Genomic DNA, 20694 nt, shown 5'->3' with positions numbered 1-20694 from the left:
TTATTCCCATAATTTCCAGACAAATCAATGTTTTATCTTTTTTTTTTTTTTTTTTTTTTTTGTAATTTGGTCACGATGTGATTTTCTTCTCTAAGCTGTTAATTTTAGATTTGTCAAATTCTTCCACCATTCCCCATAAATTTTTATATTTCTCTTTTACTCAATACAAGGAAAGTACCTGCATTTGTACATTTTGCAACATTTATTATTCCTGATATTCCGAACTAAATGCTAAGATATGAGGCTTAACAGTTAAATAATGATTATTTAACTTTGTATGTCTGTACTATTTTGCTGTTGTACAATTTGCTTAACTTGCTAAGCAAATTCTACAACAGCAGTATAAACCATTTTGGACCCAAGCTTCATGGAATTTTTTCGGAAAAACATCTAAAACATTTTGGAAAAATCTATAATTCTTCAAACTACATAAAATCGAAAATTCTTCTGATCCCTACGACATGAAAGGTGTGCATATTTATGCTCTATTTTGCTTTTTTAAATACTCATTCTATTTCCTATCATCTACTAAGATATGTAACTCAACAGTTGAATAACAATTAATTCGTATGTAATGCTTTTCTGTAGAAAAATTTTCTTAGTTTGTTAAATCAACAGTATAAACCGCTTACGAATCGAGGCTTCATGGATTTTTGTTTTTTTTTTGTTTTTGAAAAAAAAAACCATCTAATAAGAATTTGAAAAACCTAAAATTCTTCTAACCACATAAATTCAGAAATTCCTTTTCTAATCCCTACGATATGAAAGGCTCCATATTTGTATTCTATTTTTTTTAAATATTCATTTTATTTTTCATCATCTGCTAAGATACGCGCCCTGAACAGTTGGATAAACACAAATTAAGTTTCCGCCTGTTTTCATTGTATTAGACATTTGTTGGAGGAATTTTTTTCTCTTTAAATTGATATCATAATACAATAAACTGTTTCCTACTTCGAACTCCGAAGGGTTAGTTCTTCCTGATAGGAAGGTATTCACGCAAGCGTGTCATTACAAACCCTTGTTGAGTGTGACATCGTGATATCATCCCTTTTCTTATTTTTGTTGTTTCATTCCTGTAGACAATAGTCTCGTGACACAGTTCAAAACCTCTATCGAAGAGTTGACATTTAATCGATCGTTTATTTACAGTTCTAAACTTGTCAGTATCTGTTCCTATTCCAAACATCAAAAGTTTGCTAAATCAAACGGAAAAAATAATAAATAAATACCTTTCTATTTTCTTCTCGTTTATTTTTTTCAAATGAAGGGTACTTCTATTAGTTTTTCTTGCTTTTTTAAATAACTGAAGTCGATGATTTCTCTAGTTCATGACTGTATATGTTAAGAATTCACTTAGACAGTAAATGTTGCTTTTTAATTAATTAGTTTAACAATGGCATTTTGGTATTTAGTATTATTATTCTATCGTCGCCATTTTTTTTTCAATGCTTTTAAACTCTCTTGCACATTCAGTAATATTACTTTTTTCGCACTAAGTCCTCTTCTTCATTGATGCTAACTCCTTTAATTTTATAGAAAACTTAGAATTCATGTTGTCGTATTTTTTAACATAAAATCATTTAGAAACATAGCGCCTTCCCAAGTTTGTCATTAGTTGGTACCCCTATAGGTGATTATTTTTTTATTTTATCTTTGCCATCTTCGCCTATCCGAAAAAGTATTAGGTGCATGTAAATCAGCAGAGCATTCTAAATAACACAGAATATAAAATAGAAAGAAGAACAGCATAAATAACACCGAACATAAAATAGAATTTAAAACAACATATCATAAATAACAAAAAACATAAAATAGAATTATGTATAGAATATAAAGTAGATTGTAGCGTAGAATGTAAAATAGAATTTAGAATATGGCAAATAACATGAAGCATAAATAGAATTTAGAACAGCATTAAATAAATAACTAAAAGCATAAAATAGAATTCTGTATAGAATATAAAATAGATTTTGGCATAGAATATAACACATAATTTAGAATTCCATAAATAACACAGGGTATAATTAGAATTTAGACTAAAATAAAAATAATTTATACCATTACATTAATTTAGAAATTAACAACCTATCATCCTACTGAAAATGCAGGTATTTGAAGCACAATGTACCTACTAGAGAGAGAATTCAGTTTTGCAGAGAGATCGTGCCATATGCCGCACAGATGCTCAAAGGATCTGTAAGGGTGCCGCATATTTGTAGGATAAAAGTGAAGATTATTCTTGCATCCTAAGAATCCATCAATTTTGGCCGTAAATCGGACCTACGAATGCGGGGCCATGGGATACACATCATTATCCCAGCTAGCTACTTATTCCCGTTTAGAGTTCTCTAATAATTTAAATTTTTTCAAGTAAATCAATTCATTATTGTAAGTTTAAAATTAATGATTTTCTTCTCTTACTGCGTCCTTCTAATCTTATTATGATAACCAATAAACAATGTTTTGAAACTCAAGCGTTGGTACTGGCAACAAAAATTCAAACGCACTTCAACCGCTTTAAGAAGTTCACAAGATGAAAATTCTCTATTATACAGAATATTAATTGAAAGAAATGTCACGCGATCTTTGTCGCAGTAAAATAAAATTCACGTGTTGTTATACGAATATAAGTTTATAATAATAGTCTTTATTTCACTCAAAAAACTGTGTAAATGTTCTTAAAAAGAAAATACAGTGTTGCAAATAACATGACAGCACTAAAGTAAATTAGTAATGAGATCAATATTAACGAACAATTCTCCTTTCGTGGTATTTTTCAAATTGCTAACTGCTAAAATAAACTGCTTGGATTTCAAATAGTGGAGAAAAAAAAGAATTATTAATTTATCTCAAAAATAATATGAGTTTGATTTATAATCAAAAATAAAAGATAGTTGTAATCAAATTCGAAGGAGTTACAAAAAGTAACTGAAATAATAATTTAGTTTTCTATAATTTTATAGAAGTAATGAACTATTTCTTCAATATTCTCTGATTGAACTTTTAGTAAATTAATAATAATATTACAGTAAATTTAGACTATGTATGAATATTTCTAAACTTTTCTTTATTAAACTTGACTTATTTCATGTTTTTAAAATGTTTTTTTTTTTTTTTCACTCATCTCGAAATATACTAGAATTTGAAATTTTGCACATTTTTGATTTGCAATGATAATACATTATTTTTATATTTTCAGATCCTAATTATTAATTAATCACTAATTAGAGTAAATTTTGATTTCTAATCCAAAGTACCATCTAGTCGCGACTTTGAGAAAAAAAAAACTCTCTCAAGATTAAAAAAATGGAAATAATTAAAATAAAAAAATTATGTTGTTTAGTTGACTAATAAAAATGTGTTTTTAGAAACTATTTTTAATTAAATTAATTTTAAATTCTATAAACAGTGACTAATTTAATGGCTATTTCCTCTCTTTTGCATTATTCTTTGCTGTTTCAAAACTTCTTTTTGATATTAATTGCATTTGTTAAAATAATATGTTTTCATTTGTGCTGAATCAGGTTCACAATTGGAATGCAGAATAAAAATTTTCTGTGAATCTATGCCGGTGTGATATGCATCAAACATGCTAATTCTCAGAATGCATTTCGCATCTTGCAGAAAAAGAAAAGAAAAAAAGAAAGAAAATGACATCGCAGAATAGTAAAAAAGCAGTTATGCATAGTCTCATTGTCATGCGACCTTGACATCACATGAATGAACTGTATGGGAAATCGTGCCTATGTGAATCACGAATCATCTATGTTGTAAATAACTCCTTCTATTTATTTTACATTTATGTATGGTATTTCTTTTTAGCTCTCAACTCTCTTCACCCACACCGCATTTTCACGAACCTTCCTTGGTTCGAATGTGAATACTTTCTACTCCATTGGCGGAAAACTCATCATCAACGCTACCGTTTTCCTAGAAGAAAAAGAATCCACCCGGGCTCAGTCTGTCCGGTTGCGACTTCGACAAGAAATTGCAGAATCCATCAAGAACAGGAACCGAAATATTGGTGAAAGTCGACTCTACGCTGATGGACCTTTAAGTCCCCTCCAACATATTGATGGTATAAAAAACTTATTGATTTAAAATGCTGTTAATATCGAATAATCACTGTCACTGTGAACTAAATGTTTTTAAATTGACTTCAAACTGAGAATTAGAGTGATTTAATGGCAGAATCTTCGCTTTGAGATCGGGACGGGGGGGGGCAGATTCAAATCTCGCTTTTACAAAGATCCATTGGGTATGTGGATCTGTACTTTAATCTGTGATGTCAGAGGAGAAAGGTGAATAGGATTAGATGCAATATTCATCATTTCTCCAAGACCCAAATTATAAATTACTTCTTCAGAACCATTTTGTAACTTCAAAATGGTGTGTTAATCTAACAAACCAAATCAAACTGAGACCTGAGCATAACTTTCCTGTGAAATTCATGGAAACCTTAGAATTCCATTCGTTATGTTGCATATATCAAAAGAAATTATAATTTAATTCTATTTAATAATGATGTAAAATTATAACTTGGGATGTCAACCTTAAACAACAGTATTTTATTTCCCGCCATATGTATCATATATTAGCTATTCGTTCAGTGCTAGGTTTTCAAAATTTGTATTCCATTCGTTAGCTCCTAAAATAAGACTTATTACATACAGTCCAGACTTGATCAAGACAAATTAATACAACAATTTAGCTCGTTAATTACAATACAATGACCAAACACCAAAGATCCTTCTTAAAGAGAAACCTTTCACAACAAAATGTGTATCTGTGATCTCTTAAAGTAAAAAAACAAAGAACCCATTAATAAGAAGCGCCAGATAATAGAATCTACATTAATCGCTATTATTTTTAGCTATCAATCTAATTAGTTTAAAATCTTTCTGTGAATTTTGCCTCATATATAAAATTTAAAGAAGTCAATATCAACTACTAGTATACTACCTTTAATGTTCATTTTTAAATACTTTTAAATGAAAATTTTCTGGTATTAAAAGTCTTAAAACAAAAGAGATCATTTATATGATTCTGAAGTCTATACGAAATAGAAAGAAATGTAGAAATAGTATTGAGTAGATTCATATATAATAGTAACAAAAACGAACGTGTGTGCTTAATATTTTCAACTCACATTGATTTTTCTCTCTAGATGTCAATGAATGCTCAGATATCAATCTTAATGATTGTGCTGGTGATGGAGCTTGTTTAAATGTATTCGGAACCTTCATTTGCCGCTGTAAACCTGGCTATATTGATCCTTTCAAGCATGATGAAAGGCGAAGCGGAAGGAAATGTTTAGGTTGGTATCTCTGTATAATAATATATCACAGACTGTAGCAAGAAATGCATACATTGTGATTGGTAGAACATGTAAAAGTAACAATTTACAATAAATAGGAATGATTGGCAGCCAAATGGTTTATATTAAGAGAACGAAAACTAACTGAATTCTCCTGTTTCGAACCAATTTACTGGATTATTAAACTCATTTCTTGACTATCACATCTGCGTATCCCATTTGTATGGATTACTTTCTATGGGTACATATGATATGCTTGATTTACAAACCTGCCAATGAAATTTCCAATGGTGTCACCATAATTAAAGCCACAGTGCAGAAGTTCGTGATGCGAAGCCTATCTTCCTATACATACATCAAGTACTGCGTCACTATTGCAGTGCATGTATTGTGATCAGTAGACATTCATTTGAAAAATTTTAAAATATATCAAAGATTATTTCCTGTAAATATCCTTAAAAATTATAATTCGTTTTCCATGTTTTTCATATCTAAAATGTATTTCTACATTCACATTTCGCCCTCCACCACGTATAAGGAAAATTGTTACTTTTGCAAAATTTTATCCCGCTGTAATTTTTAATAATACAGGCTGAAATAAAATGCTTTAAGTAGTCTGTCTTTTTAAAAATCATACATTTACATCGATTAAATTAAAATATTTAAATAAGATTGCTTGGGCAGCAATCACAATTGCTCACACTTTTTTGAATCATTAAGATTGAAAGTATATAGAAGTTAGAATAATCATGTCATTTCTCAAGTAGTTTTTTTTAAAAAAAAATCAATAATTTTGTGAAAATTAAAACAAAGGAATTACCGTTTAATAGAATCAATCTCATATTTTTTTTCTACTCAACCAATAATGATGTAACATGATGTAAGCATGTATTAAATTGTTCGAAAAGGTTTCCACCTGTTTCGGAGATAAATTGAAAAGATTTTTTTTTACATCAATAATGAAGTTTATTCTATAATATATATAACACTTTATTTAATAATGATTTGTTATCCTTGGGAAATTTCGCTGTCCCATTCAAGTAGAAAATCCCCCGTTTATCATTAAAAAATTGCACAAGGTTTTTGTCAGCAGTCCTCTAGAGAATTGAAATCTTTATCTTTTAGATCATTTTGCAATGAGTGGAGCAGCTAGTTATCCGAAGGCGCTAAGTCAGAGACATATAAAGGATATCCCGGCTCTTTCAGCTTAAACAAAATTAGCCTTTTGGCCAAAGACATATTTAAATTATCCAGGTGACGATATGGTTAGATCTTTCTCGGGCTATCTTGGTGAAAAATAAATCTCATGATTTGTCAATTCTAATCAGTGGCTTGCTTCAAATTGTCCAGCTAGTTACTTTTAAATATCAATTACTGGTTATGTAGTAGGAATTCTTAATGAACAACGGCCTTACAGTTCCACCAATAGCAATGCATGACATTATGTGAAAGGATATTATTCTTTGGAATGTTTAACGGAGGCCCATTCGAATACCTCTAAAACCGTTTTCAATCATCTGTATTGAAGGAGATCGTTTTTTCACTTCCCGTTAACTTTCGTTTCAAAAATGAATCGTTTCCACCATGTATGAGCAATAAATCGTAGATTGGATTAAGATTTATTTCAAGCTTACTTTTTGTTTCTGGGATACAAAACATCAAGGCGACTACCGAAATCTTATAAATGGTCAAACTCAGCATTTCGAGTGTATATGCTATTTCACTAGCAACGATTCATTCGGCGCTTTAATTTGGTTGAAAACAATTGCGAATGACATACAAAAGCATTGCCGGTTTTAAACTGGAAATTATTCTCATCGAATTTCAAAATTTACTCAAAGCATGGCTTTATCTTGAAGGTCACATCATTTTAACGTCTTGAAAAGCATTTTTGCCTTTGCGCTAGTTAAAAACCGTTAAAGGTCGAAAATGCACTTTTTCATCTTCCATGTTTATACTAACACCGAGCGCACGCAATTAAACCAATATTAAAGATGAATAGAAACAAATATTGACGATAGCGCCACCTTCTCGAAAATATCTAATTTCAAAAATTCATAGCAGCAGTTCGACATCCCTATTAATTAAATTATGCTTAAATTATCCTTATATGTCCTACAACGTAAATGATCGGAAAACTGTGGTAACATTTCAAACAATCCAATATGTTCAGCATCATATAATTAGCTAAATATTCCGAAGCATTTTGAATTTACAGCGTCTATATTCTTTAAAAATCATTTAATGGGAATAACAATAATCACAAATTAAACATAATAACTACTGAAAGAAGCCAAAATTTGCATTCCTTGCAATAAATTTAAATTTATATGGTACTGATATTAAGGTTTATGGCACATTATTATATAATTTAATATGTAATATATAATTTAAATTTATATATTATATAGCACTGAATAATTAGAAAAGAAACTATATGTTATTTTCCTTTTTAGCTTGCCAACCAGATTATTGCAGCTATCATGGCCAATGCTTCGTTGTGCAAGACCAAAAATTGTGCAAGTAAGAATATGTCCCTTTTTTACTTTTTCTTATACGAAGTATACATGGGTAAATATTATAATCTTCAAAAAATTCATGCTCGAGGTTTTGACAATCCTTTGAAAAACACATTTTTGGAAATATGTTTGCTTGTGAACAAAGTAACTCAAAAATGCTATGAGCCTATCCGATGAAATTTGGTGCATGGATTTTACATCAAATTTTAGATTTCTATCAAATTTTAAACGAGATTCATTCAGAGAAAATCTATCAGGCTGATAGGGTAATTACAAAACGTAAAGAGTTGGATAAAAAAAAAATTTGGTTCACATGTCAAGTATATAAAATGTAGATTCCTATCAATCTAGGAACCAAAACTGCCAAAGGATTGACAATTTGTCAATCTGTACTTTTATGCATGCAAATGCGATAATTCAAAAACGTAACAACTTAGGTGAGTTTTAGCAAATTTTGACCTAAATCTGGAAAAGTTTTGACCTTTCTTTCTCATGAATGTAACCGTAATAACTAAAATTGCAGTGACTTAAATAATTTCGAATGTGATCTTGTGACTAAATTTGTAATTCTATATCAAATTTAGGTTTCAATCGGTCGGAAAAAAGGGTCCAAAATACATATTCGATTTTCTGGTACTTGTATATTAACTGCATGCCAGCGATTAATACCAATTAGTACCAAAAATATCAGTACCCCTTTATTCAAGAAGAAAGAAATACAAATAATACCACATTTTTCTTATCACATCTGTGTTAAGAAATTCTCTTCTCTTTGGGTTGCCATAAAGTATTATCTCTGTAAATGAACAAGAGAAAGTTGTCAAAACTAAGAATGGTTGCAACATATAAACTGACATTTTCAAAACTTTCTTTATGTTTTATGCACTAAATGTTTTATATTTATTCAAAATGTATCTCTTGTCGAGTTGAAAAAAGAAAGATATTAAAATTTAAAATCATTTTGAATGTTTTATTCGTTGCAGTTGCACAGGAAACTTCATAGGGAGAAGATGTGAATTGGATGGTGAGAGTAAGTAACTTTTTATCATTTGTTATAAACTTGAAAGAAATCATCGTTTGGAAATTTAAATGAAAAATTGATGTTCTAATAATCTGTTTAAAAAATCTTCACGTATGCTAAATAGCCCTTAATCTGAACGTCACTAGTCCTTAAATTCGCTGAGTATGCAAAGATACAAAAATATTATTTGAAAAAATCATGAAACGAAAAAAATATTTCATCAGAAAACTTGTCTTTTTTATTAATCGTATAATAATACCAAGATCGAACTTAATAGTATCAAGATCAAACTTTTAGGGTGCTTCTCATTCATTCTCTGTTTTAAATGCAATTAGTTGTTGTTGTTGTTTTTTAATTTCTTTTTGTTGTTGTTCTCTAATTCTAATGATACAATACTCTGAGTGATGTTTATTTCAGTCACATTTCACACATCCTATATCAGTCAACACAGCAATAGTTAGATACTATTTGATCATAGACACTAGGCCAACAAGTTCAAGGAACAGCAACTAGGAATTTAAGTTATAAAACATTAACAATATAAACTGTACTGTTTTTTGTTTTTTTTAGATAATTGCTCTACACTTTGCAAATTGCAATAAAATATATGATTCTTTAGTATAGCGCTCTATAGTGTAATCAAAATAAATATGATGTATTACTACATCAATAAAAGGTATCTGAAAGCAGCTGTCTATTATATCCTTAGTGAAGTGATAACTTCTATTACGCTCATAGTTTAGGATCTTCGCTGTATGTCCCTGTATAAATATTTTTTAAATGACCTGCATATTAATATGACATTTCAAAATCAATGTTTGTCTAGTTACAAACTTAATCATAACTTACTTCTAATACATTTAAAATTATAATTAACTGAGTGTAAATCATTTTTAGAATCAAAAAATTCTTTAGACATTTTTGGATTAATTATGCGCCTGGACAGCAACTTCATTAGTCCTTTAGATAAGACGCTCTTGGCACCACATCTCTGGTTTTAGATGACTCAATTCACATTATATTTTCAGTAGAAATTTCTTTTATCAATTTATCCTGTAGATATCTATGTTGCAAAAAAACATTCAGTCTCCTAATTTTCATTTTCTGTGTTATTTTTTTTATTTCTTATATGTTTTACAAAGTACTCGCTGTATATCAAAAAGGAAATTTGATGTTGTAGTACAGATTATAAAGATGGCTCCTCACCTACATTTTTTTCAAACTTCAATTATGAAGCAATTATGTTTTTTTAAATGAAAATTAAATTTATTCATAACTTAAATTTTACTGTTTGCTATTGAAGAAGCGAAATCTAAAATAAAATGTTTGAGATTTTATGAACACATTTTAAATTTATACTGGATTCTTATTTTTCTTTTGCAGTTGTTGCTGTTTCAGTTGGAGCTGTATTTGCTGCCATAATTATAATTGTAGTAACCCTTTATTGCCTTTGTAGTTGGAAGTGAGTAATTTTTTAAAATTTTAGTTGAAAAGATTGAACAATTATGATGTGATTATTTCTTTTGAAATTATAAAATGATAATTTTGTGATAATTGTTTCCATATGAAATAGAATATAAATTAAAGATTAAAAAACGCTTATAGGCAGTACAGATTAAAGGCTTATAGACAGTAAAGCTTATAGGCAGTAAAGATTTTAAAACGCTTATAGGCCCTACATTGAGAGTAATATTTCATTAGATATCTAAATGACCAGAAAGTTATACAAAATGTATTTGAATATTTACATTGCTTTTGGTTTCTTTTATTTTTATTTGATTATATTTAATATGAGACTAAATAAAGCATGATACTATGTAAAAACTCCATTACTTTTCCATGTTAAAAAAAGATTTTAAAAAAAGAAAGAAATCACAAAAATGAACCAACAATTCAATTAAGAAATGAATAAAACATATAAATACGACACAGTGGGTATAAGTTAACCTATCACCACTGAGGAAGAACTAAAAAAATTCAATGTTCATAAAAAAGCGTACAATACATATAGTTCGATTTTTTTTGTATAAATTTTAAGTAATCTGAAAACATTGTGCATCTGAAATAATTCAAAAAATCAAAAAAATTTTATCTGTGTGAACTTTGAGATTCCCAACGATTTTCTTGAAATCTGTAGCATATCTTTATGTACACTGGTGTTAAAAATTTAGTGAGTTTGTCCGATTTGTCGAACTTATGAAAAAATCACTAACCCAGTGTAATGAGATTATGCATAGATTCATTCCCATATAAAAATTATATATAAAACGATCATGGTTCCCATTTATGACCGTCTATAGAACTCATCAACACAACTCATTATCGTACTGTGAAGCAAAACTCACAATCCAAAGCAGATCTTAAAGGGTTAATAAAATCTTTCAAAGGGCCATCTATCATTCATTTCATTTTTATAGACAAGAACGCTCTGTCATGTAGTAGAGTTCTCTATGGCAGATGATTATTTCTGAAATGAGAATATTCTCTAGATGTATTGCCTATCATAATCCAGACTTAATCACTTCTGAACATCTGTCGGATGCGCAATTCAGATGAACTGGACATCTAAGTTTTCTACTTTGCATTATTGTTTGAAAGTAAATTCCCTCCAAACAAAGAGAAAAAAATAAAATACAGGGTGTCTCAAAAATTTCCATGCCTTATTTGCACTACTTTGCAATTTATAGTGCCCACCTATCTCTAATAGGTAAAGAATTAAACCGCCTTTCAATCTTTTTGGCACACCCTGTTTATGGAAGTGTGGAAAAGATTCCGAATGGAGCAACACTTCTTTGCATTGAATTTAGTTTATTCCTAAGTATTTCGTTAAAGAAAAAAAATTATGATTCACTAAAAATTTCAATAAAAAATTGAGCATTTGTACAGGTTTCAAACAAAATACTAACATTGTTTTCTTTTCCAATGCAGCCGAAAATGGAAAAAGCAACAGCAGAAAGCCGAGGTTTTGTCTTCACGCTCTTACAACAGCAATAATACATTCAGCTGTATCAGCAACATGATGAATGCAAATATTAATCCATACAATTTGACGATGGAAGACAGGATGCGATGGGCTCACATTTCGGATGTAGTTAAAAGTGTATCAATGGTAAATTATTAGTGAAATATTTTTATTTTTGGAAGTTCTATTTCTGTCTAAATCCCAAAAAGAATTTTAAAAATTCGATATCTTTTATCTTTCTATAGCAGTTATATAATTTATTCATTGTATAATCCTCCTTCATAAAAATGCAAAATGAATTAATTTTCTTTTTATGGATATGATTTTGAAATAAACGGATATTCAGATAATTTGGATAGGATAATGATAAATATCACTTGAGGTTATTAATTTATCTGGCAAAATGTGTCCTCCGAACTTTCATTTTCCAGGGCATAAAGCCAAAGGTGTATTTGAACGAGAATCATACATAATCTAAATACATATTGATCTGGCTAAATCGTTTAATAATACTTCATTAATAACAAGTACATATTAATCAGAATAATTACATAAAGTGACACTCATTTTTATTTAAAAAAATGTTAAATAACCGAAATTTATAAGCATAAAGAGATTGTTATCATTGCATGTCTTAAAAATGTTTAAAAAAATCACGGACAATCAGCAATTAATAACCAAGAAAAGTTATTGAAAAGAACTAAGCTTAAATATTTGTTATCAGATATATCAGTGACTTTTGTATTTATTCTTCAGCCAATAAATGGGCAGCCTTCTTTATCTTAAAAACATATTTGTCTTCTCAAACTTTACTATTTCTTTTTTGTGTTTTGTTACTTTCTCCGAAAGTCTTTTCAAAAACTAGCCGAGTTCTTACCAGAGATTTCAGAAGAGGGGGAACAGACTACAGAGACTTAGACTTTTGAAATTCAGTTTCCTAGATCTTTAAATAGATCTACGAATTTTTGATTCAATAATTACGTTTATATATTGAATTTTCCTATAATCTGGATAAATTTATAAATTTCTTCGACAGCTCATTTATATTTATCCTTACGTCTTAACTTTTGCAGCCAACTTCGGATTATCCTTATGCTTCGACATCTCTTGAACAACCAGGATATCCAAATCGATTTCAGCAGCATCTTAGCGACGAAGAAGCATCTTGGTACGATTATCGAACTAGACCCAGATCAAGAGCTTTACCACCTCCTAGAGTGAGTAATTTTAATCTATTACAATTAGATCATCTATCATCATTAGAAAGGAATTAACAAATTTTCTTAAAGACTTTTTAATAAAAATTTCGTAAAGGACCCTATATAGTTTGAATTAAGTACAAACTTCAAAATTCCCAAAGGCAACATCCATTTTTATCATCAAATTTTAAAACTTCTTCGAAAATTTTCCCCAGAAACCAAATTTTATTAGTCTAGGTCTATTAGTTTAGAAATTATAAGCAAATAAAATTTTGATCATTTAATGTTAATATAAAATGTTAGACATTTATTCATGTCTTAAGAAATTAAGTTTTTATTGACCTCAACTCTGTTTTGTTATGAAAATATAAGGTATTCTAGACATTTTGCTAATATATTTATCATAAAAAAAAGTAAATTAAAACGGGAAAAGAGTTAAAAAAATTTTAATGGCAACACTCTTAAATTTGGTCATAAACCGAAGGTCAAAGTCATTTTATGGGGAGCATACAAAATTTCAGCTAGCCAAAACTAATGTTCTTAAAAGTAGTTTTTCCATTACATTAAGTTTTTTGTTTTGCCTGTAAAAGAATGCACTTAGGGGCGCATTCACGAATCTCAAAATGCCGATAATATTTTATTTGATATTTAAATGCAACTACTCATGCATTTTGTGAATCAAATTTTCCACTTTATTGTTGTTATACAAGAATATACAAAAATATTTCATCAATGGCAAAAAATATGAAACTAAAGTTAAAAATAATATTTTCCATTGCCATAGTATTTTATTGATATTTGCTATTTTTAAATGTGGAAGATAGTCTCTTATAATGTTACTTGCAAAACATAAGATTTTATTTTTAAAAATGTGAATTTTATTTCCTTGTAAATGTTTTATAGGATTGTAACTATTTAATTACCAAATTATTTCACTTTATAATTCATGCATAACGAACCCCATACTCTGTAACAAAAAAGAGCCATTTGTGTTTGTTTAAATTATCGATATTAGTTTATGTGCTCAAAATTTCTTACAAAAGTCACAAATTTCATAAAATTATCTATCGTAATTGTAACTATTATAATATTGTATATAATTATAAGTGGTATAAAAATATCCAGGCATCAAAACGGTATTAGATAGCATATTTAGTATTAAATTTTTGGCCTCAAAATATATCTTGCATTTATTCCCTACACACATGTGAAAATAGAGAATTTCAAATATTTTTAATGATTCAAGAAATATTTATTGAAATTTTTGTATAACTCTGTTTTAGTAAGTACAAAATTACGCAGCTTTTGCATAATATTTGAATAAATGGTAGAAACAAATCACATGAAATTTTAAGATAATAAATTTCATGTAATTTGAGAGTCGAAACGAATAAATTACTTGGAAAATAAAGTTTTGCTCACGTTACGAAAAAACGATTTATAACAAAATAATTAAACAAAATTTCAAATGAAACTTATTTTTAAGTTAATATTTTTTTAATACTTATAGAGAATCCAAGAGATTATAAGTAACTTTTTTAATAAAATTCTTGCAATCATTTTTTATTTGACCTCAATTATATGAAGAATCTCAACTAATTCACTTTAAGCGCATTAAAGTGTTATTCTTATATCCTTTTGGAAAAGGATTTTAAACTTTTAAGGGCAGATGGTAAAATTACATACATATTACGCAAAAATTACTAATTTAATATAAATTTTGGATTATTTAACTAGGTACTTTTTAAAGACATCCTATGCAATAATTACACTCATATTTATATAAATATAATAAGTATTCCTATAATTATATCTGCTTTAACATTTCTAATTATATTAGAAGCAGTAAAATATGGGATAAATAATAGCTGAAGAAAATACAATAATAACGGAAATTAAAAATATGTTGAATAAAGGAATGAACATTTAAAATAATGTTCTACGATTTGCGCTCCACATCAATAACGAGCATATATCCTGTATATGCTTCTTCATATAATGAATTGTATAGAACGCTAAGAAGCCGATAAAGAATGGAAGAAAACTGATTTACATTTATCAGTGAATAAAATGAACTACTTTTTTATGTGCTTGTAAATTAGAGTGGTGTATCATTTCATGTCTACTTATTAGTAGTAAGCGATGATGTTAAGAATAATATATAATGATAATGAAATACAAGAATAAAGCGGAAAATAATAAAACCAGTTAATTTTTTTCTCTCTTTATCGGTAAGATACTAATTTTAACACTAAAATTAATATTTCTTTTTAAAAATATAAAACAAATTCTATTTTATTTCTTCACTCATACAATAAAATTTCCTATTTTGATGCTTTCAGCGTAATAACGATTCAGCTTCAGGAGGTAAATTAAGCAACATTTGAATGCTCTTGGATATTTCTTTGCGGAAAAAGAATCAAACTTCTCCTAAGAATTTTCACTGTAAACATTTTAGCATACATGGAGAAAAGAACATTTTTGCTATGCAGATTGAAACTTCAAAGAATGCTTTTAAAGTGTCACAATTGTTAAAAAGTAGTATTACCGACTTTCGGAGAATATTTAATCCTTACACATCTAAATATAAAAACAACTCCTTAACAGAAAATGTCAAATATCTCCCCGATGTAATCATGATATATTAATCAAGTAGTTTGGATATTTTTTCCATGCAGATTCTATTTATAAAACAGAGTATGTTTCCGTAAAAAATGTTAACGTTCGAACAATTTTAAATATGTAGATAATCCTCTACGAAAATCTTATGGATGAAATTTGTTAGTATATGTTACTAGTTTTAAAAGGTATTTTTAGTTTTCATATGCGATGATTGACAGCAAAATAAAGTTGGGTGGCTCTTCCCCCCCCCCACCCCGCGACAGTACTTAGAGAATTGCAAGCAGGGCTGCACCAATACATTGTGCGAAAATAATAGTTAATATCAATTTCACTATAAAGCATGAGAAAATACCAGAATTTAAAAAAATTTAATAGGCAGAAAATATGCTGAGAAAACAACCAGTTCCAGATATAATTATTATAGGATTACAGACAATTGCTTAACACTGCACGTAAACTTTTTCAGAAAATGATGGGCAAAATATTTTTTAAATACTGTCTTTTAAAACAAAGGAAATATAAATATATATAAGCAACTAATCGTATGCAGGTTATATCTGCAATAAAAACGAGTAGATTCAGCACAAATTATAAAAAAAAATTTCTATTTTGAAATTGTGTTAAACTGTGCAAGTAATAGTCTTGCTTATAGTTAAATGAAGGAACTAAATAATTTCATACTAACATATCATTTCACTGAAATTAATTTATTTAATTTTTCAGACGTCTCCAAACGCTACATATTATGAAATGGATAGTGCTCCCCGTGGGGCATATATGTCATCTAGTGGTCATTCATCAAAGCGAATCCCAAAAAAACTCACTAGGTACTGAAGAAAGTCTGTCATTATAATTCGAAAATTGCAATATCTTCTATTTAATCTCAAAAATAAAGTATTTGTATTTCTACCATACATGGAATATGTCTTATTTTAATTATAAATCTATCAAATACAGCCTGTTCTCTAACTTTTGCTTCTAATGGTGAACTTTCACAAAACGAAACACTTATGATTTGCTATCTGAATACATTTAGAACTGTCCACTCTAATGGATGTAATAAAGCCGAAGGTACGACAATAAATATGTGGTATTTGTGAACAGAACAATTCAAAATATGCAAACTAAGCAATTTCGGTTACAGAAAATATATACGAATTAATATGAATACCGAAATATATACCAATTGCATAGAAGCAACTCTACTTATTTGCTGAGTGTTTTAGAATAAAATTAATTAATCATATTTAAGTAAAAAAGATCCACAACATGTTACAAAAGTAACAATTTTCTTCAAAATAAAAACTGAAACAAAGCATACGAGATCATCTTTTAAAATGCCATAAATCCCGAGAAAGAATTTAAACTAAATTAGAATAAATGTAGTAAAAAGTTTTTCAAACAGAATTATATTTAAAGTGTTTAAACAATCCCCTGTAATGATTAGTCAATAATTAAAATTTTACAACTACTTCGAAAAGGTTGTATATCCAAATGACTTACAAAAGAATCAAATTTAAACAAGAACAAATCAAATAATCAGAAAGTTTAATTTAAAAGCTACAGGATTTTAAATGAACTGATTAGTTAAAAACTGCCTAAGTCAGGAAAAAAGCATTTTTATCAATATATAAAGAAAAGAAGGTATTAAAGGTAATTTAAAATAATGTGTGGAAAAATTATAATTCAACAAAATTGAACTTCTAGATTAAATAGAAATCAGTTAACATCTTTAATACTTAATTCCCTCAAACACACTCCTTAATACTTTTAACAGAAATTTAATGTCATATATCTAATAATTAATAACAAACCCGAAGAAATTTTCCTTTCTGTATAAAATGAATAAAAAAGGGCATAATCCCAAGGAACAATATTAATTAATATTTAGTAAAAAGCAAAAATAAAGAATAACTCAACTTGATATGAATTTACTTTATTCAAAACACTGAAAACACTAAAAAAGTGAGAATGTGCATATCACATTTCATTTTAAGTGTTAACTTTTAAAAAATTATTTGAAACAATGAGTACAACACAATGGTATGATTATAAAAGTTTTGATTTGGCACAAAGGAACAGTAAGCTTTATATTTGTTTGGCATCACATATTACAGGGGCAAACATTTTGGCAGTCGTCAAACAGAAATTTTACACAAAAAAAGTCACATCAGATCATTAGTAAAATATAATTTACATACATGAATATACAAACTTATTTTAAGAGTACAAAATAAAAATATTGCGAAGATGAAAATAAATGCATAATTAATATAATTTACACAAAAAGATGAAACACCTACCCATTGCAGTACATAGAACGACTGATTGCATTTAAAATATAAATATTCCATTGACTATTAAACATGAGCCTTGCTGCATAAAACCTTTTATATTTCGATTATAAAACAAATGTCTTTAAGAGAAAAATTCCTTGTATTTACCAGAAAAGATTATCCAATCATTAACAAAAAAAAAAAAAAAAAAAAGCAGGCAATTTAAGTTCTTTTCAGCATGGCAATAAAACAATAAAAGCTTATACTAAATAAAACTCAGTCTAAAACATAATCATTAAAAAAATGAGTATCAATATAAGTAAAACTTTTAAGAAACAGACAATTAATATTGCACTTATTACCTAGATGTGTACTCTTTTTCATGAAAATAACCATTATATTTGATTTGTTCAAACTTTGAACACAGTATATTCAGCATTACATTAGTCCATAAAGCAAAACCCAACACAGTTAAAATAAGTTGTACTAAAAATATTCGGTAAATTAATAGATTATAAAAATCAAACGAATTAACTTTTCTGTTAGGAACATTGAGCAAAAAATAATTAACAATGCATTTCAAAATGCTTCTCTGAAATGCTATAGCAGAAGATTGTAAACCACATATTTACTAGACACATGACCTACAGACCAATAAATTGTAAGAGGAGAAGAACAAACATCTAATAATAATCAGAAGAAACAACAAGGCACTTTTCCCTACAATGTAAAATAAATACTTCTTGATTTACTATCTGCATACTATTTTCTGTGTGAAGGTAAGGCATAGAAGAGAAGCAATTCTAAAGAACCAGGTACATGATTTTTAAGCTATAGCATTTTATTTGTCTCGCCCTTCTTACAAGTCGAAGAAAAGTTATTCTACTGAACGGCGAGTAAAAATATTCTTTGTCATCCAAATAAACAACAAGTATCCCTCAGTATTTTAGAGAGAATTTGTTTAAGAATCTATATACATATCAATAAAAGCACCAGCAATAGCAAAACTAGTATTTTAGCCTGATTTAAAAACATTACTATAGGACATTTGTGATTCATCACAACATTTAAGTATAAAAAATGCCATCTTTAGAAAAAAAAATTGTAAAGCATTCAAAATGAAATAAAAAATCTGTCAAACATCAAAGAGCCTTCAACTTAATCATTTGTAGCAAAACTAGCACATCTCAGCTTTGGTAGTAAGGCATGAAACATTAATGGAAAAAGAAGAACAATAAAATTGTTCTTTACTTCTTAACTAACAGTTAAGTTCAGAATGTAAAAATATCTTTAGTTAAGCTGCCACGAATAGAAAATTACAGTTATAAAAGAAAGCTAAGTATCCAAGCAGAAAATGAAGGCACAAGAACACCATTAAAATAGCCTTCCTTACTTAGGCAATACAAATATAAAATTCATTGAAACATAAAATAATGAATATAAAATGTCAAATCGCAAATATGGAAATAAGATTTTTTTTAATAATACAAAAAACGACAACACAATACACATATATAAGACTAACATGTGTAATATATGTACACCCAAAAAATGGACAAGTCAACAAAGTAAACATCGAAAACTATTCTTGACCATAGACCCGTTGGTATGAAAATTCAAGTCAACTAAAAGTCATGGCAATTCAGGAAAGTCTTATATTGATTGGGCTTGGGAAATTGATTTAAATTCAGCCAATATATCATACAAACCTTTCACATATCATCGAGAGAGGGCAACTACACCACATTTTTTTATCATCATTGTAAAGATTACAAGTTTTCTCCAACTCTATCCTATTATAACTTCCTTAATTTGGTGCACACTTTCTGTGTTTGAAATCTATAAATAACAGCAGTCAATATTATGGTTAAGAAATTACAACGCAATACCCATGTACCAATGGAAACGACTTTTTATGCAAAAATAATACATATAAGCTCATTAATGAGTAACTTTGATTACAGATAATACAGAAGTTTATAATACAAATTTGATGTAAAAATGGAAATGTGTAGTTGTAGGGTTCCAAACAGAGCTGGTATTATTTAACAAAAAGTAAACGGATGAAAAGCACATGTAGATATTGTCAAACTGGTTTGCAAATTAAAACGGAAATATTTTAAGTATGGTGGTAATAATTTGAGTTAAACAAATAAAAAAAACTATTCAGTCTGCAAGTTATATGCTCATGAATGAAGAGCAAATCAAATCACTTTTTTGAACGTTCAAATTTTTAAACTAAAAATTCAATTTATACAGGATCGGATAATTCACAGGAATTATTCATAATTTTCAACAGAGGATAAAATAGCTCCTTCACAGAAGGCAAATTTTAAAAGGGACTATATTACACATTCATTAATTTAATTATACATTTGTTAACAAGAAAAATTTTAATACAATTAGTAGCATTTAGCAACCATATAATTAGAACAGGACAAAAATTCTAAAGTAAGTCCTTCGTTAGTTACAGAAAACTTCTAATTTCAAATTGGATTGACAAAATTTAAAATAATTTTATTTTTATGTCTGACAATCACGATAGAAGCCGGATCTTTCTTCAATAACAGCAAGATGGTCATCCATTTCTCTATTTAGCTCGTCCAGAATTTTTGAAAAATCTTTCAACCGTTTTTCATTTTCATCAAAGTCATCTTCCATACCTGTTATAGTACACAAAAATTTAGAAACGACCCAGGATAAAAAATTAATATAATAGAACACTAAAACAAAATTCAGGAAAATTTTAATATATTTGACAAGGTAAAAAATTAA

The 20694-nt window shown here is 28.3% G+C and overlaps 2 protein-coding genes across 2 annotated transcripts in view; one reads left to right on the top strand and one right to left on the bottom strand.

Annotated features, from left to right (window-relative positions):
- LOC129959471 (uncharacterized) overlaps positions 1-16557 on the top strand; it is a 73791-nt gene extending 57234 nt beyond the window's left edge. Inside the window, exons 5-12 of the mRNA XM_056072315.1 lie at positions 3826-4081; positions 5171-5320; positions 7777-7843; positions 8823-8869; positions 10244-10322; positions 11789-11969; positions 12896-13039; positions 16367-16557. Of these exons, the coding sequence (XP_055928290.1) occupies positions 3826-4081; positions 5171-5320; positions 7777-7843; positions 8823-8869; positions 10244-10322; positions 11789-11969; positions 12896-13039; positions 16367-16477 (1035 nt within the window). The 3' untranslated portion in view covers positions 16478-16557. The remainder of the gene's footprint in view (positions 1-3825; positions 4082-5170; positions 5321-7776; positions 7844-8822; positions 8870-10243; positions 10323-11788; positions 11970-12895; positions 13040-16366) is intronic.
- Positions 16558-17563: 1006 nt separating this feature from the next.
- Positions 17564-20694, bottom strand: part of LOC129958217 (laminin subunit beta-1-like) — a 58112-nt gene continuing 54981 nt past the window's right edge. Inside the window, exon 31 of the mRNA XM_056070499.1 lies at positions 17564-20582. Within this exon, the coding sequence (XP_055926474.1) occupies positions 20443-20582 (140 nt within the window). The 3' untranslated portion in view covers positions 17564-20442. The remainder of the gene's footprint in view (positions 20583-20694) is intronic.

The sequence above is a fragment of the Argiope bruennichi genome, chromosome X1 (genome assembly GCF_947563725.1).
Source record: "Argiope bruennichi chromosome X1, qqArgBrue1.1, whole genome shotgun sequence".
Taxonomy (NCBI): domain Eukaryota; kingdom Metazoa; phylum Arthropoda; class Arachnida; order Araneae; family Araneidae; genus Argiope; species Argiope bruennichi.
The sequence above is the reverse complement of the archived record's forward strand: the minus strand, read 5'-3'. Positions and strand labels throughout refer to the sequence as shown.